Source organism: Simochromis diagramma, unplaced genomic scaffold (genome assembly GCF_900408965.1).
Source record: "Simochromis diagramma unplaced genomic scaffold, fSimDia1.1 OVJJ01000305.1, whole genome shotgun sequence".
In the NCBI taxonomy this organism is placed as follows: Eukaryota; Metazoa; Chordata; class Actinopteri; order Cichliformes; family Cichlidae; genus Simochromis; species Simochromis diagramma.
In genome coordinates, this window is record NW_024387169.1 from 1,648,409 (window position 1) to 1,675,782 (window position 27,374).

General features: G+C 43.4%; 1 protein-coding gene across 6 annotated transcripts in view; it reads left to right on the top strand.

Moving 5' to 3' along the window:
• Positions 1-27,374, top strand: part of scaf8 (SR-related CTD-associated factor 8) — a 44,675-nt gene that overhangs the window by 8,430 nt on the left and 8,871 nt on the right. For 3 of the 6 annotated variants that reach the window (XM_040049044.1, XM_040049048.1, XM_040049049.1), the window contains 18 exons: positions 7,226-7,270; positions 7,382-7,543; positions 7,775-7,931; positions 8,038-8,165; positions 8,267-8,443; positions 8,826-8,905; positions 9,009-9,120; positions 9,217-9,348; positions 9,508-9,617; positions 9,742-9,935; positions 10,051-10,151; positions 10,376-10,489; positions 10,650-10,806; positions 11,130-11,260; positions 11,442-11,604; positions 11,683-11,730; positions 11,845-12,066; positions 12,176-15,317. In XM_040049044.1, the coding sequence (XP_039904978.1) occupies positions 7,226-7,270; positions 7,382-7,543; positions 7,775-7,931; positions 8,038-8,165; positions 8,267-8,443; positions 8,826-8,905; positions 9,009-9,120; positions 9,217-9,348; positions 9,508-9,617; positions 9,742-9,935; positions 10,051-10,151; positions 10,376-10,489; positions 10,650-10,806; positions 11,130-11,260; positions 11,442-11,604; positions 11,683-11,730; positions 11,845-12,066; positions 12,176-13,911 (3,969 nt within the window). In that variant the 3' untranslated portion in view covers positions 13,912-15,317. Of the gene's footprint in view, positions 1-7,225; positions 7,271-7,381; positions 7,544-7,774; positions 7,932-8,037; positions 8,166-8,266; positions 8,444-8,825; positions 8,906-9,008; positions 9,121-9,216; positions 9,349-9,507; positions 9,618-9,741; positions 9,936-10,050; positions 10,152-10,375; positions 10,490-10,649; positions 10,807-11,129; positions 11,261-11,441; positions 11,605-11,682; positions 11,731-11,844; positions 12,067-12,175; positions 15,318-27,374 lie in introns of those variants that run through there. The other 3 variants (XM_040049045.1, XM_040049046.1, XM_040049047.1) reach the window with 3 other exon arrangements.

Below are 27,374 nucleotides of genomic sequence, written 5' to 3' on the forward strand. Positions count from 1 at the left end.
TACTTTCTTAGAATATTTATTCTTTTTAGAATATTTGTATAATGCCAGGACAGTTTGAGAGTGGACAGGAAGGCTGGGGGAGAGACACAGTAAACAAACAGGGGCAGATTCAGACCCTTAAGCTGCACAGCTCAGTGAGCTGTACCCAGCATGGTTACTTTTATGAGAGCTAATAGAGGACCAGTTATAGAAGCTGTTCCCTTATTCAGGGGCCACCACAGCAGGTAGTTGTGCACGTCTGATTTGACAGACTTTTACACCGGATGCCCTCACTGACACAAACCTCAAAGGGATTTGTGTCGCCTAATAGGCTCGAAACAGATGTTTTCTGCACAGAAGAGAGCCTCATTGACTAAATGTGTAATAGATCCACTGATCTAGGATCAGTTATGGCTTTTAAAAACAATTCTGTTAGACAGTAAAGGAGCAGAGGAAATTTCCTTACCTTATACTTATAAATGTGGCACGATGGTCCTTTGTAACAGTGGATTCTAATGTCCCTTGCGTATCATCTCAGGTTAGTGTGGAAATTTAAAGATATTAATCTGAAAAGTCCAGAGTCCAGTTAGAAAATACTAGATATGTAACTTATTTTTAAATGGGTTTTATCTTGTTTATTTACTTAAAGTCTGTTTGAGTCTGTGACTGCTAAATACAAAGAGATGAAGTTACTCTTTATATGTTGGAAGTATTTGCAGGTTGAGAGAAAATAATTAGGCTGGTTAAGTAGTCTGACAGAAACCCTTTAAATCTGAACACATGTCACACGAATGAAGCAAAAAATTACCAAGCAAAGATTTAGTGTTTATTTTAAGAGCTACATGAAAGCATTCATCACATTCCATGTTAAATGAATTATGTTTTAAATCTTGCTGAAAACTGCGACACTTTGCATCACAGATAATATTTGAGACCCTGCAGTGGCAGAAAAGTCTGCAGAAGTTAAGGTGGTGTTTCTGTGAGGACTGCATGTAGTGGCTGCTGGTGTAATGTAATTACACATTAACAAAATAAACAAATTCAGTTTTTTTTCCCCCGCTGCTACATTTCAGTGCTGTGAAACGTTTGAGCTCAGCCTAAATGATCCTGACTGACATAGAAAATCACAAAGCTCTCTGCTGAGCCGTCGGTTCGAGAGAGACGTTTCATTCAGGAAGTATGAATTGATTATGTCCTGGTTTCTATATCTGCAGTGAAACGCCACACGTGTGCTAGCATGTGGCCGATGCTTGTTTGGTGCCTCGAGTGAAGAACGGCATCTCTGTTAAAAGTGGTGAAGATTGCAGCTTTGCTTAAATGATCCCGCTGTCGCACCACCTTATCACTTTGTCTCATGAAGAAATTTGCCCGATTAAATATAACCTAATCATTTACACTCTTCGTCATCATCATGACATCCGCAGGTTACCAAAGTTACTAATAAATGATAATACCTTTATTATAGCAGAGTTACAAAGTGCTTCACAATTATTTATCAAGCTTTACAAACATAAAACAGCTCAGGAAGAACTAGAGGTTTAAAAAAGTGAAGAAAGAACGAGGCAGGCTTTAACGTATTTCACAACCTGTTCAGCTAATATCTATCCACTTATGTCCACTAATTATGGATGGTGGTAGACTAGATTATGTGATATGTGGATAAGGTTGAACATGAATGGCAGGGATGAGCTGCACAGTGGGACGTTAACTCTCTGGCTTTTGTCTCAGTCCTTCTCACTCTCACATCATCATGTGCTGTCGAAGAAAAGCTTTAAAGTAGTTGCTGTAATATTGTGAAGATGGGTGTAGTCTGATCGCACGATGGTCTGTAATTTGCTCCTTTCAGTTTCTGTCTATTCCTTCGAGCATTTTCAAAATGTGTGTGTGGGGGGGGGTCACAGTATTATGACAGTAGTACATAATTATCTACAGTGTTTGCATAATTTCATAATCTGTTCATCAGAAACATGCACGTGTGTTTTACTTACTCAGTACTTTTGTAAATGTCTATAGAGGGACACAAACCACCATAATCACAGTGATGCTACTGTGCTGCTCATGTCTTCTGTCTAGAAGTACAAGGATGAGTGCAGTTCGGTAACAGTTGCAGGTAGTGTTGTGCATATCTTTCACACACACAGCCTGTGCAGTGTGTGATCAGTTGCCTGGAGACTGGTCCACACTGCAGCAGGTTATGTATGAGCATGTGTTTTGTTTTGTTTTTTTAATTCTTTGGTGTGAAAGTATGCGCTCAGTAGGGTTTCTGGAAAGGGTGAAGAATCTCTGTGAAGAAGACTGTCTGCTAAATGTTCACGACAGTTGTCTTTGCTTTTCATACCCAGACCCAACTTGACTCATTAGTTAAGTTGCTGCCGCTGTTGTTGTTATAGCTAAATCACAGTTTAAGGGTCACGTAGGGGAAGTGTCTGCCTTTACTGTACAAGGAAGAGACCTTAAAGGAAAGCACAGGGAGAATACAAAAGTAAAAAAAAATATATAAATACATTGTCAGCAGGCTAATGGAGTGAAGATGAAACACCCAGTTAATTTATTCACCAAGCCAAGTTTTCCTTTCTAATGGAATCTTTTAAAGGACTGTTTATGTGTCCTGGTGCCAGTATTCAGTCTTGTTTCAGTTCGTTATGTGTAATTTTCCATTCAGTCTCCCTACGGCGTCGCATCACAAATCAAGTCACATCTAAACAGTTTAAATGGTCCACTCAAGAGCCAACAATTCCTGACAGACAGAGCTGAACACAGCATCTCAGCTTATGATCCTAGTGATCACAGGGAAGAACCATCGCTAGCAGGTTGCTGGATCATTGGAGGAGCTTATTTTATGTAGGTTTTAATTCTTGTAGTAGATAATCACAAGAGACAGAACTCTGAAGGAGGAAATAGTTGGTCTTTCTGCAGGGCTGATCTAACAGTGGCATCATTTCAAACAGGGCTTGAAGCCCTCTGTTTTCCCCAGAAAGCTGGTCCTGTGTGCCCAGTGTTACAATGGCAATAGTAGTTGAGTTACCGTACTCATAGTTTTACGTGTACTTGCCGTAAGTTGTCGCTCAGTGTGCACATTTATTAATCTAAGATAAACAACAAAGGTGACATGCTTTGTTTCCAGGGTGCAGTTACTTTCATTATTTAATAGTCTGACGATTGCTTTTAAAGTAAATGAATAAAGTTACTAAAGTTTGTTTGCAAGCTTGAGTCTGTAAATGACGTACTGCAGTTCTCACTGTCACACCATGTTAAGTCTTCATACTTTACAGTTTCTGCTGTAAATTTCTTGTGTTGAAAATTTCTAGTGGACTTATTTCAGCTTCACTTTCCCTTGCATATGTATAATGTGTATATATTGAATATTGTAGTTTGCAGCTTTATGTGTTGGCAAAATTTCAAAACTACCAGCTTGTTTGTTTAGCTTTACTTGTATCATATCTAATGACTTTTTAAAAAAAAAAAATTGCTGGCAGTTTTAGAAAAAGCTCTATATGGTATGTTACCTTAGATAAGTTTAACTTTGACTGCAGCTGAACTTATGTAATTGGAATCACTCCTCCACAGTCCTCTCTGTGATAAAGAAACAGCATCAGACCAGCTCCTCTGCTGTACTTTGACTCCATCTGCTGGCTGTTTGCAGAATTGCATCATTAACTAGAAATTCTGACTTTTCTTAGCAGGCTGTGTAAATACTTGTGGTGAAGGGCTCCCTTTCATTTGCTTAACCACAACTGCATTGCTGTTGTGCAGTTGTACAAATATACAAAAGACTGAGTCAGTAGTAAATCTTTGAGCCCCAGCAAAGATCTTCCTGATGGGATTTTGTATTTTAACATGGCACTTGTGTATCTAAACTTCACAAGAAAGCTTCAAAAAATCTTCAAGTTTAATCTTTGTCAATGCACTTTCATGAGTACAATATTAGCATTAGCAGCTGTCTAGTTAAACTAGATGTCAGTGATATGAAGAGATTTTGCTGCAAATGGGTGCACAAAAGTAATGTCTACCAAAAAGTTCTGTATGAAACTAAGTCACTTTTAGTGCTGCACAGAGTTTCAAAAGTACATTTGAAGGTGCCTAACTGGCAAATATTTTTACTGTCAAAGCGCTGAAATGCTGCCTGTTTAAATGAGAAAAGCCTGTGAGGCTGTTACTTTCAAGTGTAAAATGCTCAGCCAAAAAATGTCCATTAAAGCATTTAATTTAATCATAATGATTTAAACGAACTAAAGCTAACACTGTAATACCCATCTCTCTTCTCTCAATATTAAGCCTATTTCTGACATTTCTGATTTATTTATGAAATAGTTTTTCTGTGCATGCCATAAGGTTTTTTTCCTCTGTGAGATTAAAGCACCTTTTCCATTAGTACCTACTCTGCTTAACTCGCCACAGTTTTTGGGGTTTTCCATTAGGTCATAGTACCAGGTACTAAAATAGTACTGCTCGGCCGATGTACCAAGTGATCCGATACTAAAATGTGATGTCATCAGACTGCATGCCACCGATTGGCTGGTCAGTGGTGTCACTTGATGAGTCATGAGTCTCTCGTTCCCGAAAATCAAAACCACCATTTTTGAAACAACGCTGTGGTCCCCGAGTCCGAAAAGCCACAGACCGAGGAGCGATCGACATCCACCTTTGCTGTAGCGTTCGTATCGCATACTGAATGCGTCACAGGACGCTCAGCAGCGTTGCTATGACGACGACCATTCACATTTAAGCTGTACTCTGTTATAATGGAAAAGCAGTCGATCCATGTCGAGTCGTGGCGAGTTAATCTGAGTAGGTACTTCAGGGAAAAGGGGCTTAACCCTCACAATGTCCAGGTTAATTTGGGAGGAGGCAAAGAATTTAGTGCTGGTAACGCAGGAAGACATCCCATCAACAGACCAAAACTGTTGGCCTGTATTTAGACTACAAACAAGACTGGCAAACTGTCTTTTAAAAAACATGATCTGAATCCTTTTACTGAAGCCAGGACAGGCTTGTCCTCATCCTGAGTAGTTACCAGGGTGGTTTACTGCTTACTCAGGTAAGGTCCTGTAGCTTGAGTTGTTGCTCTTTTGGTCTGAGTTTTTGGGGAATTGTATGCAAGTACATAAACATTAATGGATTTTAAACAGTTTGGCTCACAGGGGCACAAACCTGGGAAATGTCATACAAAAGCAGTAGTGGCCATACAAGTCAGGACTGTTGCTGTTCTTGTTGTTATACCTGTGCTGTATACCTGCAGGACTGGTCTGCATACATTTAATTCAAGCAGTGTGCTTTACCTTATTTAACAGAAAACTCTGGATTTTGCTGATTTTTCTGACCTGGATTTTGTATTTGGCTAAACTAAATACCACTTTAAAAAATTGTTACTTTTTTGGTCATTGTTACTTTTTTTCTTAAGAGTAAACCCAGAAATCTTTTTTGTTTGGCAAATATTTGTTTATGTGGAGTAAAAACCCCACTCTGGCCTGCATATATAACAGGAATGACCTGACACTGGCACATCTTTATAGATGTCAGCTGTGCAGGCCAAGATATCTAAGAGTTGCTAAGTGGTGTAAGTTGTACATAAGGAAGAACCTTTCAGTTTCAGAGTAGTACAAGTATTTGACATTCTGGTGTTTGGATTAGTTTAAGTAATCTAAGTTACTTCTAGCTCTTGATTTATGTTAATTTACAGAAATGTATGTGGGACTTTTGAAGTCCTAGCATAGATAATCCACTCTGCCATCCATGGGTGGCAGTGTAAACTACTATAGTGTTAAACTAAAGATGGGAGATAAATCCAAAGAAAAATCTCACTAAGCCATCAAAAGCTCTTCAGTGTATCTTGACATATATTTTCCAAAGTAGGACATCATTCTTCAGTTCATGTTGATGAAAGCGTGACCCATCGTCATCTAAGAAGAGACCCTTCAACTCAGGATCTAAATGTTCCAACGTAGGATGAGGAGGGCACTCACTAAGAACACATTTGTATACATTTATAGCTACACTTCAACTTTTTAACACACCTGTCTAGACAGTCTATATATATCTCTGCTATAAATCTGTGTTTCGCACACAGGATCTGCTTGGGCAGTCAGTCCAAGTGTTTTTATTTTTTTTTTCATGTATTTGAGACGAAGACAACAGCAGCAGAGATCGATTGCTAGTGGATAGCCCCCTGAGTCTTATTTGAAAGGTTGGGCTGTTTTTAACCCGCTACAACCGGCTTTTCCCATCCTGCGTTTCCCTACCAGTGTGTGCCTGCCCCAACACCGGCACCGCCAGAAATAAATTCAAACCTGTGGGAAACATGAGCGATATTCCTCTGTGTGGGTGTTGATGGAGTGTTTTTGCTGACGCAGTCTTATTTTGCCCTGCACTGACACTCTCCCCTGAGGAAATGTTGCTCTTCTGCTTTTTCTTGCATATCACACTAATGCACAGTCATCAAGGTCATAGAACGTGGACCTGTTTATGGTTTATGTCTGTGCTGGAAGAAGATGAACCTCTGAAATCACTGAGATGTTTGTCTTTCCAGCGTGACAAAAAAATCAGAGTCTTCCTGCTCAGTGTGTTAGTGCCTAATTGTTCCATACGGTGGACTGTGTGAAAGCATCTACATTTGTTGTTACTCTGCTCTTTTAGTCTTTAGGGTTTAATTTGTCACTTTGTCTGTATTTTAATTATAGAAGAATATCTATACTAGTAGTGCTACTAGTTGTCTAACTCCAGAGTGTCCTGCAGGCTGGTGTGATCATTACAGTGTTTAATCTGTATTCATGAGTTTGCTCACTCCCGCCCTCAGCCGTAATTTTGATCTTGTCTGCAAAGCTGTTAAATTTCATGACTTTATATCGTGCAGTAATTGCGATGTTTGTTCACAGACATGAATAATAACAGCCACACTGTTGCAGATAGTAAAATAATTGTTTTTTTTATTATTTGGCCTTTTTAGTTTTTGAATTCTTGTTTAAATCCACAAGAAAGTGATGATGCTGTCTCCATCTGTCATGTCTGTTGTATCCTCCTTTAACAGAACTAAGCTTTAAAAAAGCAATTATTTATTTATTTTCTTTTTTGTGCATGTCATTAATTTGTAAATCTGAGGAACCGGGAAATAAGACGATTTACTTAAGAGCCTCCATCCAGTCTCTTTTATTTTTTTAACCCTCAGTGCTGTTCCCCTTTTGTTACTGTGCTCTGCGATGTTGTTGCTCAAGTCACTCAAAATATTTTTTTCTCTTTGCTTTACTTTCAGTTCTACAAGCATGTTGTCCAGAGTGTAGAGAAGTTCATACAGAAGGTGAGTTAATGCTTTAATTAGAAGCATGAGCCACATCCAGGCAGGTGCAGAGATATTCGTATGTTGCTCTGCTGTTCATATATCTCAACACCAGCTGTCTTTCTTCGACAGTGCAAGCCAGAATACAAAGTCCCAGGGCTGTATGTCATCGACTCGATCGTCAGACAGTCCCGACACCAGTTTGGCACAGAGAAGGACGTATTTGCCCCGCGCTTCAGCAAGAATATCATCTCCACGTTCCAGCACCTCTATCGCTGCCCTTCAGATGATAAGGTTAGACCGTTTTTAATAGGTTTTCTGTTCCTCTCTGTGGCTTCTCATTTCTCGGTTTCCCAGGACATTATTGTGACATACAGGGCCTTCGAATGAGTGCGATCTGTTTTGTGAATGAGTACGCATGTCTCATGTGTGATCGGTCACAGAAATATTTAAAGATCATGTGTCTGAGAGAAGGTTTTTGAGTAAATAATTTGTCTTATTGTTTTTGTGTCATCCAAATTCCAGAGTAAGATTGTGAGAGTCCTGAATCTGTGGCAAAAGAATGCGGTTTTCAAGAGTGACATCATTCAGCCTCTGTTGGATATGGCAGCGGGGATTCCTCCTCCCAGTGTCACACCCGTCATGCCCAGCAGTGCTGCCCCGGTCAACAACACTACACCCGGTCAGTAGAAGCACATTAAAGTTCAGATTTGCTCTTCTAATCACTGCTACTGTGGTGTTTAACATATCTGAACACGGCAACCTCGTGATTCTCTCTGTGTATCCAGGGACCCCGGCTACACCGGCCACTCCAGCCAACATAGTGCAGGGTCTGCCTGACTGGGCTTCGCAGATTACCAACACCGACACTGTGGCTGCTGTGGCCCAGATCTTGCAGAGTCCCCAGGGACAACAGGTAAGTGAACACATCCTCCCAAAAAGTGTTTACATCAGAGCAGCATGTGTAGCTGTCGGAGTAAGAAGGTGTTTAACTTACTTTGTTGTTGCCTGTTACAGCTCCAGCAGCTGGTGCAGAGTCTGCAGATGCAGCAGCAGAAGCCCCAACCGTCCCTGCTGCAGGCCTTGGATGCTGGCCTAGTGGTGCAGTTGCAAGCTCTGACAGCTCAGCTCACTGCGGCAGCTACTGCCAACAGCCTCAACCCCCTGGAGCAGAGGGTCTCCTCTTTTAATAAGGTAATGCTGCAGTCAGCAGCTGTGAGTTTATTTTTATGCTTCTGTGGCAGCCAGAGCTGGAGGCGTTATGTTTTTGAGTTGGCTCCATGTATATATGCACATCTAAAAGCAGCACCGGTTTTATTGGAGTTTTGTTCTTTTGTATTTGCAAAAACATTTGCATTCATTGAAACAAAAAACACTTTTTTTTGTAAGAACTTGAATTCATTGGCCAGCGAGAAAGAAATGAAACTGAAATCTATAAAAGAGTTAAAACACAAAGTTAGTGGAATTTTGTATGTAAACAGTCAAAGGTCTTGTGTGCATGGATGTTGTTGAAGGCGTGCATCCTTGCTTCATTTGAATTCTCTTTATTTCTACTCACATTTTGTTTCTGTTGCAGAAACTTTTGGGTCCTTTTGACTTTGGGAACGATTCAGAGCGTAATGAAGAATCTAAAAAGGACAGCTCAACATCTCAACTGTGAGTTCAGTGTGTTTGACGTTTGTTTTAGTCCTTCATTAATAGTGACTCTGCTGCTTCCACCTGAGAGTTTGTGTCTAATCACGCTGCTGACTGCTTCCAGGCCCATGGTGTCGGAGCCCATTAACAGCTCCCTCTTCCATCAGTTGGCTGAACAACTTCAACAGCAAAACCTGGAGCAGTTTCAGAAGCAGCTGCTGGAGCATCAGCAGAAGGTAGAGCACGCACACAGAGAGCGGCCTTTTTGTTCAACATTATGTTTTTTCTGGATTTATGATTTGCTACAACTTGCATTCTGCATGTTTTTGCAGGCAATGAACATAGAAGGGCAGGACTCGATCTTTGGGCAAGAGAACTCAGTTTCGAATGCTCAGAGCAGCAGCCAGCCTCAGCTTCCAGAGCCAGAGAATAAGATCGACGACTCCATAGACAACCAGCAGCAGGTATGCCCGTGGGCCATTACTGCAACTTTACACTAACTTAGAGGTTGGTGTATGCACTTAATATTTGGAAAGAAATGCATGTCTAAAAGCAGGACTGCATTAAATGATTAGTTAGCTCTAGAGATGGGCTTTACCTGAAATTACCCATGGGTTTTCTAGGACATGGATCTAGACGAAGGCCCGGATGGGATGGAAGAGGAGATCTTTGAGGCTGAAGAGAAGAAGACCTTGAACACACGGTCTAGAACAAGGTCACGGTCACGCTCCAGGTTGGTTTGACTTTTGATACCTGGGTTTGATGTTTAAAAGGAACAAGCTCAGGGTTTAATATTAGCATGACAAAAAGTCAGTCTGGAGAGAATTCCCAAAAGGTTTGGCGTTGTCTCTCCTCAGGTCTCCAAAGAGGAGAAGGTCTAGGTCGCGCTCCGGCTCACGGAAGCGCAAGCATCGAAAACGGTCGCGGTCACGCTCTAGAGATCGCAAGAGGAAGTCCTCGCGGTCTTATTCTAGTGAGAGACGCGCCCGAGAACGAGAGAAGGAGCGGCAAAAGAAAGGACTTCCTCCCATACGGTCCAAGACTCTCAGTGGTAAGAGGAAGTCATTGTTCTGTTCTGTTAAATATTTTAAGTTTACCACCTGCAAACCTTTTTTTTCCCTGATGAGTAAAAGTCCCATTATTTTTTTCCCCATCTCGTTACCTAGTGTGCAGCACAACTCTGTGGGTGGGCCAGGTGGATAAAAAGGCCACTCAGCAAGACCTCACCAATCTGTTTGAAGAGTTTGGCCAGATTGAGTCCATCAATGTAAGCAGACCTCTCCCTCCTTTACCCTCTAATTTGGTTGCAGTGTGTAGTTTTGATCTCTTGACAAGAAACGTAATGACGGTGCCCCAGCCTGTCATTACTGTAGCTGTTTTTTAAATGCCTGTCTTACTATCTTTCTTTCACCAGACACACAAATCTGCCAGTATTCTCCGCTACGCTCTTTTGCTCTCTTTAACCTCCCCTGTCCTCGTGTCTCTCTGCAGATGATCCCTCCCAGAGGTTGTGCCTACATCTGTATGGTCCACAGGCAGGATGCATACCGTGCCCGTCAGAAGCTCAGCACCGGCACGTTTAAGATTGGCTCCAAAATCATCAAGGTCCACATTACCTATACAGTTTATTCCATTGTGTTCTTTGTTCGTTCTACACGGTGAAGCTTTAGATTTAGGTGCACATGGTTGTATATTACAAGAAGCTACTATTAAAAAACAATAATAATAATCTGTTATCTTGACCTTTTGTGCGTCTTTGATCCAGATTGCGTGGGCTCTGAATAAAGGTGTAAAGCAGGAGTACAAGCAGTTTTGGGATGTGGACCTGGGTGTCACGTACATACCTTGGGAGAAGGTAAAGCTGGATGACCTGGATGGCTTTGCCGAAGGAGGAATCATCGACCAGGAGACTGTCAATGACGGTAAGAGGAAAGAAGCCTTTCTTTGGCACAGACTCAGGCTCTGTTAATTCTGTGGCGGTGTTTGTTGAAATAAAAGCAGGACAAACATGCGAGTTTGTGCACAAATGATGAAAACAAAACAGTTATCCAGGCAGACAAATCTTGGCATTTCATCATCTAAGTGAATTTACTCTCTGCCCCATTCCCTTTATTTATCATCCACTGGAAAACTCGGTGAGGAATAAGATTGAGTTGGAAAGAAAGAACTGAACTCCTTAATCCAAACAAATAATTGAACAGTATTTGTTAACATTTTTTTTTTTTTTTTTGGTCTGTGTCTGCAGAGTGGGAAGCTGCCAAGAATACTGAACAAGCCAAGGAAGCTGCAAGTCAGCCAGTAAGCACTGAGACTACAGCAGCATCTAACACCCAAACCGAGACCTTCAACCAGCAGGTTACCATGATGCCAGTGCAGGTACAGTCTGCCTGTAAACTGTAAAAGGAGTACACCTCCGTGATTTGATTCTGATTAGTTTAGCTACACTGTTGTAAACCATTAAGAAACTTTGAGTTGCTGAAATGTGTTAAGGGATTTGTGTATCATAAAACTTGGGAGGTTACACTATTTTTCTTTTAACAGCGTTTTGTTTACACAGTCTTATATCCCTCATATTCAGCTTCCGGTTGCACAGGCAGTTCCCAGTGCGGTCGGTTTGGTGCCTCCTGCCTTCCCTGTCACCATGGGCATACCTCCGCCAGGTTATGGGCCGCCGCCACCCTTCATAAGGGCCAGCTTCAATGCCTCACAACCTCCGCCAGGTAAATGATGCACATGTTGTAAAAAGATGAGGCCAAGAAAAATTGACCAGCTTACACAAATGATTCTTTCTTGTCCAGGTTTCATGCAGGCTGCTCAGACAGCAGGGATGGCCTCAGCATCTGCCTGTGAGTATCTATATGCTTCACCTATGACCAGTACATGGATGTGAGTTTGAAAGTGGAGCTCCCTATTAGACCATCAGGTTTAAATATGTTTTTGTTTTGTTTTTTTACCTGTAGCTCTGGTTCAGCCTTCAGTGGGCTCCAGCCAAGATGCTGTCAAGGATTCACCATTCGGTGCTATGATTCCTCCAACAAGCACCATCCCGGGTAGCTTCATGCCCTCGGCTATCCCAGGAGCTGGCGTGTTCAACCCAGTGGGAGTGCAAACTCAGCAGGCCGCTAATGAGAAAACACAGTCTGCAGAGGGCATGGATGCTACTGCGGAGCTCACGCTGCAAGGTGACACATCGTTAATGTGTTTGAATAGTTTTATTTCTAGTATTCATTTTTATGTCTCCTTTTTTTTTTTTTTTTTAACAATTCTGTCTGCACTTGTGTTCATCTCCAGGCATGCAGAATGCTGTCCGCAGTGGAATGGGTCTGCTGGGCATGCACCCTACAGCTTCCCTCACCCACCCCCTGCATCAGTCTGGACTGAGTGGGCAGAGGATGCCCGGCCTGCTGCCTTTGGATGTGCGCCCCAACCTGCTCCAACCCGGAGCTGCTGCTCGCTTCCCGCTGCTCATGCAGCAGGCCCATGCCCAGCAAACCCCTGGCCTCCTAGACAGTCCAATCCAAGCTCAATCCCGCCCCAGGGCTCCCTTCCCTCAGCTGGACCCCTTCCACCGGCCCCCCAACATAACCAGTGAAAATGTATCCAAAACAGAAGATGAGTCGTCCTCTGGAGCTGACGAGGGCAAAGACCAGGACTACCGCTTTCCTCCGATGGAAAAGCAGAGCACGGGTCTGCTGCGGACCCCTCCCCCAGAGCATAGGGAGCCCCTTGCAGGATCAGGAGCAGGCGTGAGACCACCTTTGCTCCAGACCCCAGGTACTCAGCCAGCCAGATCTAGCCTCGTAGGCCGTCTGCAGGCTCTTGCAGGGTTTACACCCGATAACCGCTGGAACCAAGCCAGAGGGGACTTTGATGAACGTGATGGCATGCGAGGAGGCCCCCAGGCCCCAGGTGGTCCAAAGGGCTTCCCGGAGGCTGGTCCCACACCTGGGCAGAACTTCCCCAGCCGCTTTGATAACCGTCCCGGGACAGCAGCCAGTGTTTCTGTAAATGCTGGAGCTGTTGGGGGGCCACAGGCTTGGAACCGTAGTGGTAATGCCGCAGCTCCTTTTGAGAGCGAGCTCCATCAAGACCTAGATGAAAGAAGACGCCCATGGGACAGGCAAAGAGATAGAGATGAAAGAGATTTTGACTTCAGGAGGGAGATGAATGGTAACCGCCGCAGCCGCGAGAGGGAGCGCGAGAGAGACAGGGGCCGCGACCGCACCAGAGAACACGAACGCGAGCGAGACCACGACAAAGAGAGGGACCGCGAACGTGGAGGCTCAGCACCCCTTCTCCCTCTGCCCACACCTCTTCTACCAACTCCACCTCTCAATCCCAACCTGACACTGAACCAAGGCAAAGTGCTTGCTCCGCTTAAACTGAACCCTCAGATTCAGCCACGATTCCAGCCCCCGCTTTTGCCTCAAGCTCAGGGCAAGCTCCCTCTGCTGGGTCTCAATCAGGCAGCGCCTCAACTTCAGATCAGGTCTCCTCCTCCATCACAGAACCAAGCAGCCGTGCCCGAGCCTGAGTCAGAAATCCCAACTCCATCCGAGGCCCCCCAGGCACAGCCGACACCCTCGACGCTTTCGCACGACCCGTCATCTGACGGCGAAGGTCAGAGCACATTGACTGAGGCGCCTCCAAAGTCAGAGTCGTCGCCACAACCAGAGACTTCTCCACGCACAGATTCACCATCCCAGCCTATAGCCCAGTCCGCCTCTCAGACCACTGCTTCTTCTGACAGTGAAACCCCTAGCCATGCCTCACCACCTGCTGAGGCATCGTCCCAGGACTCATCCATGGCCTTCACACAAGCTGCCAGCCCCCCCGAAGATACGACTCACTCTGCGGAGGAGCAGAAAAGTGGACAGAAGGATGAGGAGGAGTCACAAGAGAGACCCTCCTCTCCCCAACCGCAGGGGGTCAGTGGACCTGAGCTGGACAATGATCAGAGTGAGCCCGTGGAGGATGCTGCAAGTCTGCCAGTGGTAGACACTGTCACAGACACTGAGGGGACATAATCATCACTCAGTAGGTAAAAGATCATTTTGTAAAGTTGTCTCTTCTTCTCTGTACTCATGTCAGCAAACTACCACCACCACACGGGACATGACGAATACTGACTCACACTGTCTGATAACAAATGATTTTATCCTCACAGAAACCAGTGTACTTAAATAGAAGGCTCATTAGCTGATTTATGGATAGAGACTTTTGTTTGTATTTTATTTCGTTTTTTCCTTTTTTTAAGTTGTAATGCCACACCACCCATTTTAATTATGAGCTTGGTGAATTTTATCAAATTGCCTGCCAAAATGTTTCAATTGTATATGGGGAAATTTAGCTTTGACCTTCCTATGGAAGAGAGTAAGAAATCCTGGCTGTTCGACAACGGATTGATATACTTGAAAATGGCAGCTGTTGGCCCAATTTCTGTCTCCTCTTCTTTTAAAAATGCTACTGCAAAGTTTTCAATGAATGCTTTTGTGGTGTCTTGCAATGCTTTTTTTTTTTCTTCTTTTTGTTTCTCCTGAGCAGAACAAATGGCCTCCATACATTAAAACCAGAACAGCTGCTTATAATTGGGAAAAAAAAATGAGCATTTTAAATAGAAAACATGAAAATGTTGTATCCCCAAAATAAATGTCTGTAATTTGTTTCTAATTATCCAGTGAACACAAACAGAACATTACATGCCCGGGGGAAGAAAAAGAAAAAGGAGCAGAGGGATGTTCTGATGTCGGCTGCATATTGTTTTAGTTTGAAATAAACATGCTTTGTCTGTTTAAAACATTTGCTTTAGGACTGTTTTCTGACCCAGGACCAGTGGAAAATGCTTTACAGACTTGTGCGCGCGCACACACACACACACACACTGTGTGCTGTCACTTCGGTCGATTTGATGTTCTTGTAACTCAAGTTGCTGCTATACCATCCATCCACAGAGCACTTTGTTGGATGCAACCGTGGGACTTGTAGTTTTTTTAGTCTGAGGACTTCAGCCTGTATGTTTCCCTAAGCTTTTTGCTGGGTGACTGTTGAGGATGGGATTGTGCCTTTTTGACTGGATTTGTCGTTCACGATGCTATCCAACACTACTGTGCGATGTACATCAGACTGTGCGTGCAACTCTGCTTTAGACAGCTCACTGAAAAGAACGCTCCCTGCACAGAATTGACTGACCTACAGTTTGAACGGTGGCTGCGCCGTTTGTGCAGCACCTACCTAGAGAACAATATATCCTCCATCGTTCTGTGCATGCAGGCCTGTAGCCATGTTTTAACCTTCTGTCTTCTCTTGTTCATTTCATACCTGTAGTGGTTTTCTGTTGAGACATACCTCTAGATATCCATAGTCTGCTGTTCTCTCAGACCAAATGTCTACTACAGGAGTTGTGATGTTGAATAAAAGTTCAAGGTGCATCAGACTTTCACTCCTTACTGTCATGAATTCCCATTCAGGCTGACCAGAATCATTATTTTGGGATTAATAGTCCAATTCACGGGATTGGATTGCATCTCAATAGTCTGTAACATTTCAAGCACCACCCACCCGCTCTTCATCAAACAGTAGGAACTCACCTGGGTTTGGTCACGTGACCACAACCCGTGATGGATCCAACACGTGCATGAAGCTAAGACAAATAGTTTCATGCGTGTTAGTCGTTTAAACCGAGTAAATCATATAAATTGAGTTCTTCACAGCTGTTTTTATCACAAAAATCAGTTTAGAGAACCAAAATAGCATTTTGAGACCCGACAGACTGGACAAAGGCGAATTCCACACTGCAACACAGACATCCAAGCAGACGCCACACGAGACCTGCTGCCCTTTATATTTTTTATAATTTAAAAAAATTCACACAACAAAAGGAAATTAATAAAGAAGGCCGGCTAAAATACCCCCACCCTGCTGGAGAGCTGGCTGCTGCATCTGGTCGATGTGCTTACTCAGCATCACTAGCACACAGCTCCTCTGTGCGCTCATTTATGGCCTCACTAGGGTCCGAAAAAACACGAGCTGGAGGATTCATTAAAACAATCGCCTCCATCAGCGTGTCTCCTGGCACCATCTCAGCACTTTTTATTGTTATAGAGAAATGGTGGACAAGAGCAGTGCAGTGTGCTGCTTAATGTCTCTACCTCCACTTAAGCTTTGTCTCTTAGTCCAAACAATAGTCAACAAAAATAGATTTCATGCAGTGCTGAGCATGTAGAGACCCGAGTTCTGGTAAGAATATCCAGTTGTGTGTCTATGACTCAGTCCATAAAGTTCTAGCTCCCACCTGCCTCCCAAAGCCTGGGCAGTCAGCCAGGTCCATCTTCCTGCTGACCTCCCGAAAGAAAGATTAGACAGCCTGGAACTTTCAATCAATGGCTATCTGTACTCAAACAGACACACATGTACACAACAGTTGGCTAGGTCTTCCATTCACAACAATAAAAATAAATATTCGCTGGACGTAGGTCCAGCAGCTTCAGTTACATGGCTGGGTAAAGGGCATGCCACAACTGTAGTGTGATTTATTTAGGAACTGCAGCTTTCAAATAGGTCCCGGGTATGATTTAGGATACTAGCCTGTGTGAGGTTTCCTTTCTCTGCACGCTGTCCCACCTGCCTCCGATCTGAGTCTAATGCCGTTTACTGTGCCAACCCATGCGCACTTCATACTGCATAGAAATTCTTTGCCTGACCTTTACCTTTTAGCCCAGCATGGGCACCAAAACTGTAATGGCATGGAATAATGGTACATTTCCAGTTTGTACCCTGGCAGAAGCGCTAATGTGTGGTTTTGACTGCAGGTCAGATACACAGAAGTTCCCTGCTGTGAGGAAGTTAATTAGACACAGTGCTAGCTTTTGGCTTGTAAAAGGCTTTTTACTGTGTTGTGGGAGAATCATAAACATTTCCTAGCCTAATAATGGCTAAACTTCAAGCCCTAATTTGTTCTATAAAGAGGATTTCTCAGCAATTACGCGATACACTGGAGGTCCATTTTCACAACCGCTATGGTGCTCCTGCTGCCTTAGTATTATAGCAGTGCCATTACTCCGTCTGGCCATTTGGGGTCAGTGTGGTGCTGCAGCACTTGTCAGTGCGCCGGCCTTACTGTGCTCAGTGCAGACCGGATTCTTTGAGTGTGACGGCTCAAAATCTGCAGTGCTCACCTCTCTTACCTTCTGTTCTTCACCATCTCAACAGCACCGTGGCAAAATATCTCTACATAAATCCCCCTCCTTTGAAACAACAGTAACCTTGATGTAAGGATACGGGCGAAGGAAACCACTGATCCATACGGGACCTTCATTGTGCCAGGTCCTTGAAATGAACTCATTCCATACCTTTTTGGGATCAATACAGACGTGTTGTGATAAATGGAATGAGGTCTTTTTAGTGTGAGACTTGGCTGATTTCTGCAGCTTCCCAGTTGCTGCATTCTTAATTGATTAAAGCTATTGATTAGGCCTCCTAAAGCCTCCAGACTAAAATGAGCCTTTATCTGCCATGGCCAGATACCCAGATATCATATTCACTCACTGTGCAGCCTGTGCCAGATGCAGAGAGCCAGAGCGTCTCTGCTGGTGTGACCACTCGCACAAATTCATGAGCACCAGAGATGGAGTCAGAGCAAGAGACAGAGCCATCTATCTCCCATCCACCTAGTTATGCAGGAGAGGAATCCCCTATCTCGGCTCACAGTCTGCAGCCACAGTAATTACTCAGCTCTGTGGGAGTGCGCATAACTTTTCCTCTGCTTTCAAGAAGCCACTGCCCGCCCGGCTTCCCGTTATCAGGGCCAGCAGACACTCCTAGACTGGGAGGCGTCCAAAGTTCTCCTCACCCAGGAACTTGGGCTCGCTGCAAAAGAGCAAGGTCATACAGCTGTCCCACTGCGCCACAGGAAGTGTGCGTGCAGTTAGAGCAGCACCGGAGCTGGATGTTGGTGAGGAGATTCGCTCAAGGCCACATCAGCAGTGCCGGTACTTGCAGCATACAGGTATAAGCAAAGCTCTTCAGGTTTTAGCTTTCTGTTCTTTTAAGTTCCAGCATGAATTTTAATGTGCAGAGCCACAGGGGAGGTGGGGGTTTGTGTTTTATAGCTTTTAAAGAAGGAAAAGTTGAAAGTACGACGCCGAGGCTGTGATGGAATTCATCATGAGGGAGACAAAACACGGCCTCGGGTGACTGCACGTCAGTACTTTGCAAATTGGATGAACGGTTATGTGTTCGTGCTGTTTACTCGGACACATTTGATGCTGACAGCTCTCGTCGTGATAGAAACGTCTGATGCTGTGTAATTGTACCCGTCAGCCTCACCTGGACTGAGACAGCCTGGAAATAAAAGATATTCAGTAAATTCAGATGTATCACATTTAGATAAGGCTGATGATTCCCTCTCACGGAACATTTTGTCTCATTTTTTGATGAGACCTTTTTGTGTCATTCTCTCGAGATGAACAGAAATTTGATGGCAAGCAGTCTGTTTTTTTCCCCCCAAGACTGCTGAGAGGAGGAGAGAGCGCCTGTTTGCACCAAGTCAGTGTGTATTTGCATACTGAAGAGGTGTGTGTGATGGGGGGGGTTTAAACGCTCGTCACTGAAGACCTTTCTGTACTCACATCCTGTGTGTGTGTGTGTGTGTGTGTGCGCGCGTGCGTGCTGGAGCTGTCAGTGTGACGACACGGTGCAAACACACCGGGGCAGAGACACGGGCCTCGCCATTTAGGATGCGAGCAGCTCTTACCTCCGTGCACGCTGTCAGCGGTCCTATCTTTCCTGCCCGTACCCTCACTTCAAAACACACAAATATCAGTAAACATACATGATCTGTTTACATGCACCTATCTGCTAAAAGTGGCTGCCTTGAAGCGATTACACGAGCTCTGCTGGTGCTTCTGCTTCTCGTCTTCAGCTGTCTCTGCATTTCTCGAAGGGTGAACGTGGGGTCATCGGGGCAGGGGATGTTAAAGGGCGCCACTGTTGGGAACAGAAGGAGGACTATAGGAAAATGAGAGTTGTCATGGAGGCAATTACAATCCACAAACACCTGATTCCCCCTCTCTGTTTTGTTTTTTTGTCCAACCATGGCTCACAGCAGGCACAGTGTTGTGCTGGGTGATGGGGAGCTTATTAAATCTGCTAACACAGACAAGGAATATGCATATATGTGTGCTTGGGGAGCATGCAATAGGGATGAGGCGGAAGATGCTGAGCAAGCAGGGAGCGGGCTGTTTGACAGCGCAGCACATTGTGCCTGAGAATGGGGGGAAACTGGGAGATGTGTATCAGGAAAGACAGGCAGGTACTGGATGCAGCCCCCATCACTCTGACATTAGTGGTGCACACACGAGGGTGGGCCCGTTAAAATGTCGTACGCACTCTTTAACCAAATCCCAGATCGGTTTTCTCATTATGAAGCCGCCTCTCGTTTTTCTGCACTCGTCTGCAGCGACACGAGGTGTGTGACACACACATTCGTGCAGCCTTAACACACTGCAGGCCTTCTGTATTTGTTTTACTCTCATGCGCCGGGTGTTGCCTCCATTCACGGGTCTGTCATCATTTGAGAAAGACGACCTTATAAAAGCTGCTTATTAAAGGCTGACTCAGCTTCTTCCTGCAGATGTGACACCTGCTTCTTAAACCGCCAAAACAAGCTTCATTGTTTCCGTTAAGGAGGATAGTGAGTGTGCGTCTACCTGCCCACACATGAATAAACAGTCGCTGTTTGTTCCCCACCCCGGGCCCTTTTAACCCCCACTCTTTTTAACCACCCCTCCTTGCTGTTTCCAAGCAGCAGCTAGCTGGTAATTAGCCCTGAAGGCCTCCTCATTGTCTGCCTGTTTGTTTGGTGAGAAGCAGATTCCCTCCTGAGAGTCGGAGGCGTCACTCACAAGTGTGCACAAGAGACTGAGCAGACGGTGTCAAGTATAAAAAAAGAGGAAATTCCAGACTCACCAGAATGAGGCCGGAGCGAGGGGTGATGGTGGTGGTGCGTGGCATGTGATCAAACCTGGTAATGTGTTTCATGGACAGACTGCAGCACTCGTAGATGTTAGAACGTGTAGACCTGGTGGAGAGTTTGAAGGCTGAAAGTAGCGCTAGGATCAGTATATTTCAAATTCAACATAAAGTCAAAGCTTCTGAAACAACTCTGGGATCAGGAATAGCACCTTCTTTGTCTTCTTTCCAAATCCCCCACAGAATACCACACAGTCATAAATCTATTACTTTATAATGTCAAAGTCAAAGGCCTGCTGCAGTTGTACCTTATTATTTATATTCTTTAAAATATCAAATTCTTGTATTTATTCTTGTTTTTTATCAAAGAAAGCCGACTTGTTGTACTTTTGAACATTTTTCCAGGTGTGTGAAGTATTCTAGCAATAGACCATTCATGTAGAAATCCCTACCACCTCAGCAGCAAATATCTGAATTAAAAAACAATGTATCATGGAATATGCTGCAGTCTGATTTCACAATAATAAATACAGCAAATAACATTTTCGTGAAATCGATACAAGCATTTGTGATCAGTTCTTTCGGTTTATTCAGATGTTCATTTTCTTTGTTCCTGTTCACGTACGACCAAAAAATCATCTTTTTAATTCTAAGGTTTTGTCCTTGACGACATCATAAAGCACACCTTTACTGCTTCCATGGGAGTTGCGAGGGTGCTGCATCGGTGTGAGCACCTCTGAGCTGTGTGTTAGCTCAGTGCCAAAGGAGGAAAGACATCAGCAATGATCTTAGAGGACCTTCCCATCAATTCTCAAGGCATGTGAGGCCATTTCCAAAACAATTTAAAGTTCATCATTCCACAGTGAGAAAGATTATTCACAAGTGTAAACATTCAAAAAGCTGGACAAATGCATCCCAAGAGCTTCATTTCAGACTTTACAGGCCTCAGATAGCATGTTAAAGGTTCAAGTTAATAATATGATTAAGAAAGGACTGAACATGTTTGGCTTGTTTGTAAGGGCTCCATAAAGAACACGGCAGCATGGCTTAGGTTTGCAAAATTACATCTTAAGAAACCAAAAGACCTCTGGAGCAATCTCCTTTGGACAGACGAGAGCGTAGTGGAGACGCTCGTCCATGAAGCACAAAACCAAACTCAGCACATCAGCACAAACACCTCAGACCGGCTGTCAGCACGGTGGTGGAGGGCTGATGATCTGGGCACCCAGCAGTTTGTTGGGTTGACCACAAACTCCTCTGGATACCAAAGTACTCCAGAGTCAAATGTGAAGAAATCCGTCTGACAGCTAAAGCCTTGTGGACACCGGCTCGTGGAGTGAGAACCATGACTTCAAGTTATTGCAGCTGAGAGAGATTCTGCAGGCTACAGAATCACAGGGTGGACTTTTCACTCGTTTTCTTCCCGAATAATGACACGCGGCCCACGTCACCTCTACTTGCAGCCCGGATGTTGATATGAAGAAATAGTTTTAAAAATTATTATTCGAAAAATGATTTAATTAGAAGGCAATATGACCAGCGTGTTACAGACATGGCCCTTTAAGACTGTAGCCCCATGGGCGGTGTAGTCCTCGCTGCAGGGAGAACGTGCGCCCCTCCGTGTGTGAGCGCGAGGAGTTGCTACCGAGCAGAAACGGGAGCTGGAAGCATGTAAATATAATAATAACCACTGCAGCCAAACAGCCCAGTTGGAAGTAAGCTATTAAGACTCGACTGTACACTGTGTTCGTGTTTTTCTCCAAAACAATAAAGTTCTGCTGGAGCAGCCTTTCAACGCTTCTTTCTGCCTCTCGCTAGCAAAGTTGACCCAGACAGTAAAGCGAGTTCCCGGCTACGAGCCCGACACGGAACCCGAAGTATTAGCCGGAGGTCTCCTTGCCGCGGACCTATGGAAGCCCGTTTCCGCCACTAAAAAAAAAAAAAAAAGGATCCATAACTCGAAATTATTCTCGAATTCGAGTTATTTTCTCGAAATTTCAAGTTATTTTCTCGAAATTTCGAGTTATTTTCTCGAAATTTCGACATATTAACTCAAAATTTTGAGAAAAGCAACTCGAAATTTCGAGTTAGCGCTGCCAATCAGTAATCTACGTGAATGACGTCATTTCCATGTTACCCGGAAGCTGAAGCCCTCAGCTACAAATGCTACAGCTAAGCTACCGGTATTACATCCAGTCGTGAATGCACAGATTGCTGAGTGTTTTCAGCCTGGCTTCACAAATGATGAAATCCCTGTGTTATTAGCTGAATCACATGGTGTTACTATCAGCAAACATACTTTAATTTGTTGGGATCCGTTTTTGAGTGCGCGGTCCTGCGCCATATGCTTCCGGGTAACAAGAAAGCGACCTCATTCACGTATATTTTTGATTGGCAGAGCTAACTCGAAATTTTGAGAAAAGTAACTCGAAATTTCGAGTTATTTTCTCGAAATTTCGAGAAAATAACTCGAAATTTCGAGTTATGGATACTAGCTTTTTTTTTTTTTTAGTGGCGGAAACGGGCTTCCATACGGACCTGTCCGAGGTAACAGAGTGCAAACATGTTGAGGGCTGTGTTAGTTCAGTGAGAGATTTATTTGGAAAGAAAACAATTTTCACTTGGCTCAAAAACTAATGTGTACGCTTAACGGAAGCCCGTTTCCGCCACTAAATAAAAACAAAAAAGCTTGTATCCATAACTCGAAATTTCGAGTTACTTTTCTCAAAATTTCGAGTTAGCGCTGCCAGTCAAAAATATACGTGAATGAGGTCGCTTTCTTGTTACCCGGAAGCATATGGCGCAGAGGAACGCGCACTCAAAAACGGATCCCAACAAATTGGCGCTTTCGCGAGTACGTTTGCTGATAGTAACACCATGTGATTCAGCTAATAACACAGGGGTTTCATCATTTGTGAAGCCAGGCTGAAAACTCTCAGCAATCTGTGCATTCACGACTGGATGTAATACCGGTAGCTTAGTTGTAGCATTTGTAGCTGAGGGCTTCAGCTTCCGGGTAACGAGGAAATGACGTCATTCACGTAGATTACTGATTGGCAGCGCTAACTCGAAAATTCGAGTTACTTTTCTCAAAATTTTGAGTTATGAATCCTTTTTTATAGTGGCGGAAACGGGCTTCCATACCTATGCCTGCATATTTGTTAAATACAAACAAAATTATAGCAAAAGTGCTGCCACGTGTCTGGCCAGAAAGAGCTGTTTATTTGGTAGTTCAATGAAAGGCTTCAGGTAGTCAAGAGTGAGAAAAAATTGCGTTCATGTTTGCAGTTTTTTCTTGTTAAACATTATTTGAAATTAAATAGAACAAAGAAAACACTACATTTTAGGAAATATTAGTGGGTGTTTTCTTGTGTGTTTTCTTGTACTACTTGAACACTAAAGTGGCCCTCCAGTGAGATGACAGCAGTGGCCCCAGGCTCATTTGAGTTTGAGACCCCGGGTGTAAGATGTCACGTGTTGTTGTTTATGGGATCATATTAGAAGCTAGAAGCTCCTGATGCGTTAAACCTTTGCACGTCTTTGTGTGTTGATGCACTTTTTTTGAAAAGCTAAAAAAGTTCAGATATGGGACACTTTGCGTTACCAAGAGAATTCTTCTCAGTTTAGCTCCTTAGAAGCAAATGTTTTTTTGTGTTTTTTTTTTTTTTAATTTAATTTAATTTTTTTATGGATTGTTCATACTTCTCAGTTAAACCCAAGATCAAAATGTGCGCGTTTCCTCAGGGTGTGGTGCTATTCATCCATCTACATTGGTCTGGTGAGAATTACCCAGGTTTGGAGCTACTGTGTTGCTCAAATTGCAAAAAATGCATTTGAAACACTATCTGGTTATGTCTCTCTCTACAACTCATGTGGTCATCTGTTTCCATGCAACTCACTCCCCTCCAAAGGTTGGGGTGTGGCCAGCTAACATGAGGGCGGACACCATCAGTGCTGACGTTCTGTCTCACTGTCCCACCACAAGCCTCTCATCACAGATAAATGCATGCTCCCTTTGGCATGGTGGTGCAGTTGGCAGGTGTAGTTTCATAAGGAGAAGAAACGGCTCACAACAAGATTTCTGGAAACAGATGTTATTACTTTCTTTATTCCGATATATTTTTTCATAGGCATAGTGCCACTTAGTTCCATTATATTGAAGAGGAGTCAGACATGTTTACGCCACATGTCTCTGAAACCTTTTAGATGGATAAACAGCAACTACAGAGGAAAAACATGGAAATCAGAGTTTGCCGTCAATCATTCCTTTGTTGTTGTTTTTTTGAATATGCATAAAAAAATACTGAAGAGGAAATTCTCCAATCACAGAAAAGTAGATCCTGAGTGGTTAACCCCGTGTTCAACGACTCAAACCTCCCTCCTGCCGTTTGTCCAATCTGCCGAGTTTGTGTGCGTGTGTGCGGCTCTGTCGATATCGCCCGTGATGGTTCCTATGCCGCCCTGCTGATGGGGATTAAACATTCATCATCATGTTTATTAATGACCAGCAGGCATCAGGGGTCTCCAGGCTGTCACACACATGCTGGAGACAAGCTAAAGCTCAAGATTTCTGGCACTTTCTCTCAAGAACTTGCACACAGAATAATAAACACACAGCTACCTGCAAAGGTGGCTTAAATATTCATGAACCCCTCCCTTTGTTGTTGCTTGTTTTCAAGCGTTTTTGATGGTTAGAAGTTCTCGTGTGTGCAGCTATCGATCCACTGGCCTGTTAAAGAGTTAAAGAACAGATTTTGTGTCTCTCTGGAGCGCCGGCCTCTCCCATGGGTGGAGGGAGGGACTGAGAACATCTGCGATGGCCGACCCCAGCAGAGACACACCAGTGTGTGTGTGCAGGGTTGAGAAGTCTGTTACCTATAGGAGCTTTAGAGGAAGTGCACTCCCAGTTTATTTCTTCCTTTCTCTCTCAACTGGACATGTAGTCATTTATAAGCAGGCGGCTGCGCAGGCAGAAACCAAGCTGTCATTTTTATTCAATAAAAGCAGCTGTGTGGCTGAAAATCCTTTGAGTTTATTTGCATCTCTGCATTTTAACCATTTTCATCATTCACTCTTCAACTCGGAGACTCAGAGATGTGCCCTCCTCTTAGGTCATACTCATAAAAACGACATACTTTGCACCACAGCCTCTGCAAATGAAATGATAAATGAGTGATGAGCAGAAGCGTGCTGATGCTGCACTGCTCGCAGCCTGCCATCTCACTCTCTGTGTGGTTGAGTGTCTCCCTCCATACCTTCATTATTATTGTGCTCTGCTGCCTCCCCTTATCCTTTTTTTACTCCTTTGGCCAGTCGTGTCTCATTTTACTTCTCTGCAGCTCCATCTTTGTGCTCCACTCTCCATTCTCCCCAGTGAAGCGTGTCACAGTCTGGTCAGATTTCTTGGTAACGGAGCCTCTCAGTGGGAGATGCTGCCCAGATCATAAAACTTGCTTAAAATATAGTTTGCATCGTGTGAGTGAGGCTGAAGAGCAAACTAAGGAAACTGATCTCAAACAAAGTCAGACTTTTAGTGGAAAAAATAGCAGTTGGCTGGTTTTTGGACCGGTTTAAATATAAACACAGATTTTAAAATGATCTCATATTCTTAGTACATCTGAACTGGAAAAACAGAACAGGTAGACCCATATGGAAAAGATATATATAAATCTTATAAAGTTTTTATCTGTCTTGTATGAAACTTGTATGAAAAGCATACAAGAGTGAAAACACATATAAGATCCCTTGAAAAATTATATAATGAAACTTGTATGCTTTGTATACTTACTAAAAAAATATATGAAAGTAATGAGAAAGTGGCCACTTTCATGAGTAAATCATGTATGTTTTTACTATTTCTTTTCCATATGGGGAAGGCTGGCTTTTAGAAAGAAAATGCTGGCATTAACCAAATATTTGTAGAAACAACAACAAAAACTGATATATACACACTCTGGCCACTTCATTAGGGACACCTTTCTAGTACACGCACAAACGATTCCTTAGAATTTGTTGGTTACGTCCAAGATGTGAATCTCCCGTTCCACCACATCCAAAGGGGCTCCGCTGGATTGAGATCTGGTGACTGTGGAGGCCGTTTGAGGACTCAGTGTCATTTTCAAGAAACCAGTTTGAGATTATTTGAGTTTTGTGACGTTATCTTGCTGGATACCTGGTGTGTGTCCTTTTTATGACCATACATATCAAGGGATGGACATGGCAAACTTACATACATGCTTCCCTTAGCTAGTATTACTAGAGAACACTGCATACATTTTCATTGTTATGCAAATGATATCCATCTTTATTTATCCATGAAGCCAGATGATGCAATAAAGAGATTTCCTGCTTCTAAATTCAGATCAAACTGAGGTTGTTGTTCTCGGCTCTAAAAGTCTCAGAAATACACAATCCAACCAGATGACATTACCTTTGCCTCCAAAAACTCTGCGACGGGCCTTGGAGTCATTTTTTGACCGCCTCTCAGAATGATGCTGAAAAACGACTTTGTGCATTTATCACTTTTCTCCCATATTAATGTCTCTTTATTGGCTCACTGTTAAATTCAGGTTCACATTTAAAATCCTTCTCCTCACAAGGTCAAGCCCTGTAATAATAACCATCAAGCCCCATCTTATCTTGAAGACCTCGTACCACATGACCTCATGTTTGTCTTTTTCAGACCGTCCTCTGTAAACAGAGATGGTTGTTTAGGAAAATCCCAGTAGATCAGCAGTTTGTAAAATACTCAGACCGCCTGTCTGCGCCACGTGCATTCATTCAGTCTGAACTTCAGCAGGCTGATGTGACCATGTCTACATGCCTAAATTCAATGAGTTTCTGCTACGTGATTGGCTGATCAGATGTGTAGAAATATCAATGCTATAAAAAATGTAAGATCACAATTAATACTCAAAGGCTGTCCTTTAATTTTATGATGACTGCTGTATTTGCTTTCAAAACATTGTAGTTTACTGTGTTATCTTGACTGAAGGGCTTTAATGAATATTAAGCATTAACAAAAAGTGAAATATATGAAAGCTACCTTTCAGGCTATAGCTCTAACCTCCACCAATCAGAGGAAGGCAACACTTAAAGCAAAGAAGGCACATGAATCCCTGCTTGATCGCTCTCTTAATTGCTGGAGCGTTTTAAAGACGACCGTGGCATTACAAAAACGTTACATAGTCAATATAAAGTAAAAATGTTTCCATTTGCTTTGCTTTTTCTGACTAATTTGCATTTAGTTACTATGCTATACCCTGACTACGTGAATACATGTGAAGATGTGCATCAGATTCATCTGTGGGAGTTTACAGGCTTTTGAGTCAAAACAATAAAACCTTTTCTATGTTAAAATGTCTGCTTCTTTAATCTAAAGGAGGTTTCTATTCCATTTCCAATGTTTCAGCACAGCACATGTAAAAAAACAAAATGAAAATCAGACAATAGACAAAACAGGAAGTGTCTGTGCAGCATAATGCAGTCCGGCACAACATCCAATGAGGCTTTTATGCAGCTT